This window comes from Maniola hyperantus, chromosome 19 (genome assembly GCF_902806685.2).
Source record: "Maniola hyperantus chromosome 19, iAphHyp1.2, whole genome shotgun sequence".
Classification (NCBI taxonomy): domain Eukaryota; kingdom Metazoa; phylum Arthropoda; class Insecta; order Lepidoptera; family Nymphalidae; genus Maniola; species Maniola hyperantus.
In genome coordinates, this window is record NC_048554.1 from 3,093,671 (window position 1) to 3,105,705 (window position 12,035).

General features: G+C 35.7%; 1 protein-coding gene across 1 annotated transcript in view; it reads left to right on the plus strand.

Annotated features, from left to right (window-relative positions):
• Positions 1–254: 254 nt before the first annotated feature.
• LOC117991227 (X-ray repair cross-complementing protein 5-like) overlaps positions 255–12,035 on the plus strand; it is a 39,982-nt gene continuing 28,201 nt past the window's right edge. Inside the window, exon 1 of the mRNA XM_069504897.1 lies at positions 255–288. Within this exon, the coding sequence (XP_069360998.1) occupies positions 270–288 (19 nt within the window). The 5' untranslated portion in view covers positions 255–269. The remainder of the gene's footprint in view (positions 289–12,035) is intronic.

The window sequence follows — 12,035 nt, forward strand, 5'->3', positions numbered from 1 at the left end:
ATTCCACCATGATTATAAAGTCGTGCCAAGTTCTCCAAAAGTCTCAAACTGACAATACCATGTCAAGTTCAAGGAAGTTATGCAAAAGATAAACTAAAGCTATTTATAAATAAGTACCTTGTATTTTCTATTATTTTCTTATCTGTCATCAGATTTGTATGAAAAGATCAGAAGTGGGATTCGAACACGCGATCTCTGTTTCTGCGTTTTAACTTTGTAAAGCTGCTGAGTCGCTAAATAAACATGCGCGCGGCTTAAAAGTGCTCACCATGGGGTCACATGAAATACGTAAGTAGCTAATATATATATATATTTTTTTTAAAAAAAAAGAACATTAGCCATGTTAAATGACTAATATTCCCCTTTTTCCTCTCCAACTAAGCGTGAAGCTTGTGCTAGGAGTAGGTACGACAATAGTGCAACGGGCGGGGTTTGAACCGTCGACCTTTCGGTTTTCAGTCCACTCCTTTACCAGTTGAGCTATTGATTAATATTATTGTTAAATCTCATCTGATTATTATTGCATAGAAACCCATACCACAGTATAAGATAGGTACTAACATACCATCCTTACCTTATAATTTACACGCACTATTATTATTTCATTAAATCTACTTCTATGTTAGTTACATAGCAGTTGGTAGATTTAATAAAATAATTAAGTAGGTAGTGTAGTGTGTGAGTGCAAAGATTAGAAGATACTCAGTTAAGTAAACTTGTATCCTACTTACGTCCAAATAGGGCAGCCAACAGCATTTTAGATAGGTACCTAATTATGCTACGCTAGCTGCTGCCGAAGCCTTTAGAAAGGACGTCAGCACGGTATTTTTTTGTGGACAAATCCATATTTTCTCAAATCTAATAAATATTTAAATTATTTTACGTTACCTACCCACGAAAAAACAAGGATGGAATGCATAATAAGCAGAACACGTGACGCCACAAGTGGCGTGATACCTATTTACGTTGTCTATTAATATACATTTATGTATCAGAAAATGCGCCGGCGCCGGCGCAGCGGTCACACCTCCGCGTAAACAAGGCTAGCCATCAGACGCTACGAAGATACGGCTCGCCCACACCACGGTAATGTTATCATACAGTATTCCAACTTCATACAAACGGACGAAACGCGAGCTATACCTACGCGCCTCGATCTCGGGATGTGCTCGGGACACTGCAAGTCGCGACTGTGCCGCAGTGACGAACGGATGGTGTTTTGTTTTTTAATAACCGCGCGATTTTTCCACTAAAATAAATTCAAGTACATATTTAGTATGACGAGTAAGAAATATTGTGCTGTTTTTGGTTGCATGAATTCTTCATTAACGCATCCAGAGATAAGTTTTTTAAATTACCTGAAAAGGCTGGCAGCCCTACCGCATGTTTACGTACCGCGCTACTGTAGGTATTTATTTCAAAGATACGGCCGAGTTACTATATACTGTATGATAACATTACCGTGTCCACACTCTGCTTTATGTACCGTAAAGGTACCGTAGTCCGTCATCTTATTAATCTGTGTTATGCAAAGATAATAATATAGTTTAGCTCCACTATCGGAATTCGGCGGAAGACTTGCCGAATAGAAAATTAAGTAAGTACTTTTTCACGACCTCCCTTAAAGGACTGTGGTCTTATTAGTGGGAGGTCCCGGATTCGATTCCTGGCAGGGGTTTGGAATTTTATAATTTCTAAATCTGGTCTGGTCTGGTGAGAGGCTTCGGCCGCGGCTAATTACTACCCTACTGGCAAAGCCGTGCCGCCAAGCAATTTAGCGTCCCGGTATGATGCCGTGTAGAAACCAAATGGGCATGGGCTTAATAAAAACTGCCATACCCCTTCCAGGTCAACCCGCTTCCATCTTAGACTGCATCATCACTTAACACCAGCAGGCCTAGCATGGGCCGGGAAATTTTCTCCCCGAGGAAAGGATAAAAATTTTATCCCCTCCGATAGTTATTTCCACTCTCCGAGCATGGGCACAGGGTTGGATATAATTATCCCCGGTGATAAGGCGGGGAAAGACTAGTCCTCGGTTAATGTCAAAGTGTTATTATTTTTTATCTGTGCTTTTGATTTTGCTCGTTTTCGTTACTCGTAACTCGTCTGTGGCTGCTTTTTATTTTAAAAGAGCTAGAAGCCGGAGCCGTAAAATAGTTTTAAAAACATTCACAGAAGATTATGCACGTAAGTATTGTTATTGTTTGTGTTTACCTAACCTAACTCCACTTTTGAATTATCCAAATTAAAAAATAATCGAATAGTTGAAATTCCTAGCTATCACAGTAAGTATCACAAAGACAATTTGTGTTAGTCAGTACACAAAATTGAAGTGATAATATATTGATATTGTTAGCGACAAAGAAATGCATATATTGTTGTTTTATTTGCAGACATGGAAATATGTACTTGAAGAAGGGCACTGGCCACTGACTCACAAGTATGATGAGGCAGCTCGGGATGTAGGACCACCGGGAAATGTCTCAATAGTGCCGTCGGTCACATATATGAGCACATAAGTGTTCAATATTAATTATCACTGTTGGGCATAAATGCTCAACAGGAATTGGACCTGAAGACTTCATAATGGGCCAGCCAGAGAGATGCGTGTATTAATTTAGTTCTATTAAATGTGTGTCTTGTATAACAAACTCAAAATAACTTTAGGTACCTACCTATTGGAATAGGTAAGTTAGGTACACATCTTATCAACATAAAATATTTTCATTATTGTTTGAGATGATGATAAAACTAACAGTTCAGCACACTGCACTGAGAAGAGTTCAATATCACTTAAAATTGGTTAAGCTGGTATGGTTTGAGCTATTAAACTAACCTAATTTCTTTATAAGCATGTCAAGCCAATGTTTTTTATCTTATGGCAGGAAATCTTTGAAGTGTCGGTGGTGGACTATGGTGAGACTGTCGTTTAACCCACTTTGTACACAGTGGGTACTTTATAAAACCAATAGCCCCGAGTGGTTTTCCTATAAATGTCAATAAATAAATAAAAAGTAAGTAGAGGATATGTACATTTTTGTAATTTGTAAATAGTTATGAATATAGGAAGTTATTCTATGGCAGTGTGGTTTGATTGAACATTAAACTTGTTACTTCCTTTTCTTAAGGATAATAGCACTACTTTTAGATCTGTTAAGTTAACATCAGAGATTTGTGTACATCCAAATAAGCATTGTTTTAATTGGTATTCCTAATATTATGCCTAAAAGTTTGTGTTTGTTACTCAATCACACAGAGTACTTAAAGCAAAATTATTTTTTGAAGAAACTTATTTTTTGTTATAGCAGCAATAGAAATAAGTACAAAATTTCAACTTTAACCTATTACGTTTCAGGAGACAGACAGATGGAGAGCTGAGACTGTAATAGGGTCCCATTGGTACCCTACAGAACCCTAGTAGTAGTAGTAGATATAAGGATGGGTTTGCACAAGGTGGTTTTAGGTAATAGGTACTTAAAGAAATATATTTTAATGCAAATATGTATTTATTATTCGATCCCTTTTTCCCTTTTACTGTCGGGCAACAGTTAGCAGTCTGGTTTGATCCATAGATATGTGAGACTTCTTTATTTGTTACATTTTCTAGTCTGTCCTTTGGTTGTTCCATTGGAATTCTGAAATATACAATTTATACATTAATGATTTTCAATAATAATAAATTAAGAGTAAGAGGATATACTGAAATGGTCTATAAAGTATAATAGGCTAACATATTTACTCTTACAAAACACTTATGATGAACCATTATAATTTGTAAAGTGTTATTGTGTTTGTGTATCATTATGTATTTAACTATGATATAGGTGTGTATTTTAATTTAAGAATTGTTTTGTTAAATTAGACTCCTGCCTATTTTGTTCAAATAAATGATTTTATTATAATGAGTCATTGTGGCTAATTCCTTTGTACACAATTTCTAAACTAAACTAAAATATCACGTCTAAATCTATTGCTATCCCTTTCATAATGTTGCTTGCGGAAAAGGAAAGCACTAGATTTAGACTTGTTAATTTAGTTTAGTTTAGAGATTGTGTACTAGAGAATCGGCCCCATTGTGTTATTTTATATTTCCAATAATCCATACTAATATTATAAATGCGAAAGTGTGTCTGCCTGTCTGTCTGCTAGCTTTTCACAGCCCAACAGTCTAACCGATTTAGATGAAATTTAGTACCTACAGAGTTAGCTTACATCCCGAGGATGGACACCGGCTACTTTTTATTCTGGAAAATCAAATAGTTCTCACAGGATTTTCAAAACCTAAATCCACACAGATGAAGTCGCGGGCAATAGTCATCCCATGACCTTGACTTGTATCTCACTGGTAACTACCATCTGCCAAGAGTCTTATAGATGTGAGGACGTAGAATAAATAGAGAATAGCCGCGAATACCTATTTGTAGGTACCTACTACCTACCTAAGTAGGTAACCTAAATTAGGTTCCTATTCGTTTGCACAAGATGGTTTAGGTAATAGGTAAGTACTTACTTACTTTTATGAATCCATCCACCGAATTAATCGGCTTTAGTGCTTCATTAATCTGCTCGCATAAGTACAGCACATAATATTTGTCCATCCGAAACAAGTGTTGGAACTCAGCGTCGGGAAATTCAAAGGGATTACTTCCATCACTAATTACGTGCTCATGTTATTTTCGTTCTAAATTCTCTATTTCAAACTAATAAAAAAAGCGCGAGACATGTTTTTTGATCTTTTAATAATTGAGTTAAAGTTCTATGAGCTTATACCCACCTCTAATCTCGATGATAAAATTATCCCTCTCAAATGTCAAAAAAGGACAGTTTATCTTCTTTTATTTGGCCCCATGCTATAGACGGTGGATAAATAGTCCCCCGAGTCCCCGTGAAATGTCAAACGGGGATAAACTTCTCCTCTCCCCTGTTGCCGTGCTCTGAGGGGTGGAGAAGTTAATGTTATCTCCTGTGCAGTGGATAAAATCGGGGGATATAATTTTTATCTTCGGCCCATGCTAGCCGTGCAGGTGAGATTGCAGTCAAGGGCTAACTTGTCTCAGAAAAAAACTAAATTAATTTTTTAACTTCAGAATTCGAACGCCGCGCTGTATACTATCTCTATGCGCTCACTTCACCGTATCAGACAGTGTTGGAACTGGCATTAAACTAAATTGTTTATATTTAAATATATTCTTATTTTTATTTTATTTTTCTAAAATCCTTTGTTTTACGTTCGATGACTTTTTCAACTTACTTCAAATATATATCTCAAACAGGACGTCCAAGTTTTTCCTTTTACTGATATTTTTCCGATAAATTCTAAATATCCCAACACGTTATCAGCACGAAATAATAAAAATTTATTCTTTACCTCAGTTTTAGAAGATAAAAAATAAGCAAAAATCTTGCGAGTATAATCATCTATGAAAGTTAAAACATAAACGTTTCCTTGAAAAGATGTCGTGGACATTGGTCCGCATAAATCACTATGGATTAGTTCTAAAGGTGATGACGCCCTATTATACGCTACGTTTTTAAACGGTTTTCTGGCTTGTTTGCCTTTTACGCAAGCGATGCAACTATTTTTATCAACCTTAGTAAAATCTACTCCTACCTGATGATTCTTCAATTGATTCATGCCTATGCGACATAAGTGTCCTAACCGTTTATGCCAGAGCTGATACTTGCTCAGACAGTCATAGTGCACCTCATACGCAATATTTTCACTATTCATCTTAGGTGGAATATTAACAGTACCATCAACTATGTACAGTCCACCACAGGGCGAAGCATGAAGGACAGAATCACCTGAAACACAAAAAGTATCATTTTTATAAAAACTACATCCTCTCTTGTCGAAAACACATACAAAACCTTTATCAATAACTTTCTGTACAGATAGTAAATTAGCCTTTAAATCTGGTACTAGGGCAACATCACTTATTGTTTTTACTACATCACCAGGTGTCTTAATAGAAATATTTCCTATTCCACAGCATTTAACGCTTTCACCATTTGCAACAGTTATATTTCCAGTATGCATTGACCTAATGTCCCGAAACCAATCTTTTCTGAAAGTCATATGTTTTGTAGCTCCAGAATCTACGTACCAAACATCCTTATTTGAAAAATTAGCAGTAAGTGCTGTGACCGAATCCATGACCTCATTTGCTACACTTATTTTTTTTTCTTTATTACGTCGCTGAGGACAATCCGGGCGTTTATGCCCTGGTACGTTACAGTCATAGCAAATAATCATTTTACTTGGTTTGGATTTCATTCCTTTGGCCTGGAAAACTGTATTTGTTGGTATGGTGTCATTTTTAGACATTTCATTTAATAGTTTTGTTTTGACCAAATCGGAAGTAATATCGATGTTGCAGTTTTCAAGTGCCATAATCAATGGCTCATATTTCGATGTGAGACCTCCTAGTAATATAGCTGCAATCGATTTGTCTTCTATTACTTTGTCTATGTCAGCTAGGTCTTGTGCCGTTGACAGAACTGCATCTATATATTGTTCAATATTTTCAAAGTCTGAAAGACTTAATCTATAAAGCTTACGCTCTAAGGCTAGCCTTCGGCCCATACCTTTATCCTCAAAAGCTGCCTTCAGGGCTTCCCATGCTTCGGCTGCAGTTTTTGCACATCTTACATGTGTAATAGCTACACCGTCTAATGTTAAGCATATTTTAGCCAGAGCCTTAGCGTCATTCCTTATCTTAACTGGTGCAGCGTTCGTATCTCCTTCTGGATACCCAACTATAGGAAACCAAAGGTCCTCATGTAACAAATAATTTTGCATTTTAAATTTCCAAGTTGGATATCCTTCTCTATTTTTGAGACTAAAGGAGTACTAGCCGACTTACATTCACTCATATTAAATTTGTCCAATATGGACAATATATAATTTGATTGACTAACTTTTATGTAATCTTGATTCCTTTCTATTTGTAATCCTAAATATGACTTCAAATTGCCAAGATCTTTCAAACTAAAATATCTTGACAAGTCATTTTTAACAATGTCAAACGTCACGTCAGAATTATAAAAGACAATTATGTCATCCACGTAGACACCCAATATAACAAGTTCATCACCAAAAAGTTTCGTAAATACACAAGGCTCAGAAGAAGTTCCTACAAAACCTATTTTTGAAAGTACTTCATTCAATTTTTTGTTCCAAGCACGAGGTGCCTGTTTTAGACCATATAGAGATTTGCGAAGCCGGCAAACCCTGTCTTCTTGGCCTTTCACAGTAAAACCAAGAGGTTGTTCCATAAATACTTCTTCTTCCAAATCTCCATAAAGAAAAGCTGTATCAACATCCAGATGTCTCATTTTGAGATCTTCTTCTGCTGCCAATGCAAACAAAGTACGCAGGGAAGAATGACGAATCACAGGCGCAAACGTCTCATGATAATCTATATCTCTTGTTTGTTTAAATCCTTTGACCACTAGCCTTGCCTTATACTTGGTTATATTACCATAAGCATCCTTCTTTTGCTTATAAACCCATTTGCAGGGAATTACTTTTTTATTTGGTCGTTCTACTAACTCCCAGGTATTTAACTTCATAAGTGAATTGTATTCATCAGTCATTGCTAAATCCCATTTTTCACCATCTTCTGAATGTATAGCTTCAGAATAGTTTGTTGGTTCACCCGAATCAACATCAGTAGAGACCTGATAAGTTAAAAATTCAGGTGGCTTTCTATTTCTAGATGGGTATCTGGGTTCATTACTTACTTGCGTTTGTTCAGTACAAGAAGACTCTTTATCTATGTTTACAGGAACAGATGATTCTCCTTCTGGACTACAACAATCAACACAATCATAAAATTGATCATCACCAGGTTCAGTATGTTCTTCGAATAGTAATACTGACTCCGTATTTTGAACTATAGGTTCTGATGCATTTTCCTTTAAAGGTGTAAAACAATTCTCAAAAAAATTTGCATCTCTTGACTTAATAATACGTCTTGGATTTGCAGGATCCCGAAAAACATAAGTATTAGGATCTTCCGAGTAGCCAACAAAAATTGCTTCCTCTGCTTTTAAATCTAGTTTCCTTCTTTGACATGAAGGTACATGAACTAGAGCTCTACATCCAAATACTCTTAAGTGACTTAGATCACTTTTCCGACCACTCCACTTATCATAAGGTATTTTGCCACTCAAAGCTCGATGAGGGGACCTATTCTTCAAATAAACAGCAACTTGGAAAGCATCTTCCCAGTATGCTACCATGTTGGGATATTTTGATTTTATGGGAAAAATATCAGTAAAATTTTACAAAAAAAATAAAAACCGACTTCGTTACACAAACACTAAAAATTGAAAAATAATTTAATTTATTACCGAATATATTATGTATACAAGAGTTAATATAGTTCCATAATAATACTTTTTGGTGCCGGTGCCAATTAGCTTTAGCTGCGCGAATCGTCTAGACTTCATATTTTTATGGGACTCCACAATGGCACCTCATTGGCACCGACCCCAAAAAATATTATTATGGAACTATATTAACTCTTGTATACATAATATATTCGGTAATAAATTAAATTATTTTTCAATTTTTAGTGTTTGTGTAACGAAGTCGGTTTTTATTTTTTTTGTAAAATTTTTTTATTTCACAATTTTTAGTGGCCCCATGGAATTATGCTATGACTGGTTAAAAATCTACTGTTTACTAAGCTATTACACTGATCGCGAGCAATTTACTCTTATCCGTTGAGGAATTCCAGTATCTATCTTCGAAGATGTTCATCAGATCTTCACCAAATTGAAATGGGACCAACTTTGAAGTATACCCTTTCAAACAAAAAAAGAATTTTCAAAATCGGTCCAGGTGTTTTCGAGTAATCGGGGAACATACATAAAAAAAAGATTCCGACGAATTGAGAACCTCCTCCTTTTTTTGAAGTCGGTTAAAAAGGAAAAACTTGGACGTCCTGTTTGAGATATATATTTGAAGTAAGTTGAAAAAGTCATCGAACGTAAAACAAAGGATTTTAGAAAAATAAAATAAAAATAAGAATATATTTAAATATAAACAATTTAGTTTAATGCCAGTTCCAACATCCCCCTTTAAACTAAATTGTCTTACAAAAAAAAACTTAACATAACATATTAACACACAAGAAAAAAAAAACTAAGTAAGACCTAAACTACCTATAATTCTACTAGTTGCGATAGGCCCCAGTGGTTTGGTAAGAATATCTGCGGGTATATCACAACTTTTCATATACTCTAAAATAATTGTATTATTACTAACTTTTTCTCGTATAAAATGAAAACGAGTGTCAATATGCTTCGTCCTGCTATGGTGCACAGGATTGTGAGCTAAGTTTAGTGCACTCTGACTATCTGACAATATCCTAATTGTAGATATTTTACCCGTAATATCCTTTATAAATTTACGTAAATAACAGGCTTCTTTAGTTGCTGCAGTAAGAGCCATGTACTCAGCTTCAGTGGATGACAGAGCAACAGTTGGTTGTTTCTTTGATTCCCAAGACACTGGTCCACCAGCCAATTTAAAGACATAGCCCGTGTAAGACTTTCTGTCAATTGGACAATTGGCCCAATCAGCATCTGCATACCCTGTTAACGGCTTTCCAGTTTTCCTATATATTAAGGAATACTCTAGTGTACCCTTCAGGTATTGAAGAATCCTCTTTGCTGCTTTCCAATGTTCCGTTGAAAAACACGTATTAAATTGGCTTAAGTAGCTCGTCGCAAATGCTATATCAGGACGTGTATTGACTGCCAAGAACATAAGGCATCCTATTAGATTTCTGTAAGGCAGCAGCAATGACTCACCACAAACGTTTCGTTCTAATTTGCTGTGAGCTAAAGGAGTACTAGCCGACTTACATTCACTCATATTAAATTTGTCCAATATGGACAATATATAATTTGATTGACTAACTTTTATGTAATCTTGATTCCTTTCTATTTGTAAACCTAAATATGACTTCAAATTGCCAAGATCTTTCAAACTAAAATATCTTGACAAGTCATTTTTAACAATGTCAAACGTCACGTCAGAATTATAAAAGACAATTATGTCATCCACGTAGACACCCAATATAACAAGTTCATCACCAAAAAGTTTCGTAAATACACAAGGCTCAGAAGAAGTTCCTACAAAACCTATTTTTGAAAGTACTTCATTCAATTTTTTGTTCCAAGCACGAGGTGCCTGTTTTAGACCATATAGAGATTTGCGAAGCCGGCAAACCCTGTCTTCTTGGCCTTTCACAGAAAAACCAAGAGGTTGTTCCATAAATACTTCTTCTTCCAAATCTCCATAAAGAAAAGCTGTATCAACATCCAGATGTCTCATTTTGAGATCTTCTTCTGCTGCCAATGCAAACAAAGTACGCAGGGAAGAATGACGAATCACAGGCGCAAACGTCTCATGATAATCTATATCTCTTGTTTGATTAAATCCTTTGACCACTAGCCTTGCCTTATACTTGGTTATATTACCATAAGCATCCTTCTTTTGCTTATAAACCCATTTGCAGGGAATAACTTTTTTATTTGGTCTGTCTACTAACTCCCAGGTATTTAACTTCATAAGTGAATTGTATTCATCAGTCATTGCTAAATCCCATTTTTCACCATCTTCTGAATGTATAGCTTCAGAATAGTTTGTTGGTTCACCCGAAACAACATCAGTAGAGACCTGATAAGTTAAAAATTCAGGTGGCTTTCTATTTCTAGATGGGTATCTGGGTTCATTACTTACTTGCGTTTGTTCAGTACAAGAAGACTCTTTATCTATGTTTACAGGAACAGATGATTCTCCTTCTGGACTACAACAATCAACACAATCATAAAATTGATCATCACCAGGTTCAGTATGTTCTTCGAATAGTAATACTGACTCCGTATTTTGAACTATAGGTTCTGATGCATTTTCCTTTAAAGGTGTAAAACAATTCTCAAAAAAATTTGCATCTCTTGACTTAATAATACGTCTTGGATTTGCAGGATCCCGAAAAACATAAGTATTAGGATCTTCCGAGTAACCAACAAAAATTGCTTCCTCTGCTTTTAAATCTAGTTTCCTTCTTTGACATGAAGGTACATGAACTAGAGCTCTACATCCAAATACTCTTAAGTGACTTAGATCACTTTTCCGACCACTCCACTTATCATAAGGTATTTTGCCACTCACAGCTCGATGAGGGGACCTATTCTTCAAATAAACAGCAACTTGGAAAGCATCTTCCCAGTATGCTTTAGATAGTGAGCTTTCAGCCAACATTGATCTCGCCTTCTCTGTTATTGTACGATTAGTACGTTCAGCAACTCCATTTTGCTGTGGGCTATAAGGCGTTGTTACTTGGTGCTCAATCCCATTCGAAGAAAGGTAATCAGAAAACTCGTTATTTACATATTCTTTTCCTCCATCGGTTCTAAGAGTCTTTATTTGAAAACCTAATTGTTTTTCAACTAGAGCACGAAATAATAAAAATTTATTCTTTACCTCAGTTTTAGAAGATAAAAAATAAGCAAAAATCTTGCGAGTATAATCATCTATGAAAGTTAAAACATAAACGTTTCCTTGAAAAGATGTCGTGGACATTGGTCCGCATAAATCACTATGGATTAGTTCTAAAGGTGATGACGCCCTATTATACGCTACGTTTTTAAACGGTTTTCTGGCTTGTTTGCCTTTTACGCAAGCAATGCAACTATTTTTATCAACCTTAGTAAAATCTACTCCTACCTGATGATTCTTCAATTGATTCATGCCTATGCGACATAAGTGTCCTAACCGTTTATGCCAGAGCTGATACTTGCTCAGACAGTCATAGTGCACCTCATACGCAATATTTTCACTATTCATCTTAGGTGGAATATTAACAGTACCATCAACTATGTACAGTCCACCACAGGGCGAAGCATGAAGGACAGAATCACCTGAAACACAAAAAGTATCATTTTTATAAAAACTACATCCTCTCTTGTCGAAAACACATACAAAACCTTTATCAATAACTTTCTGTACAGAT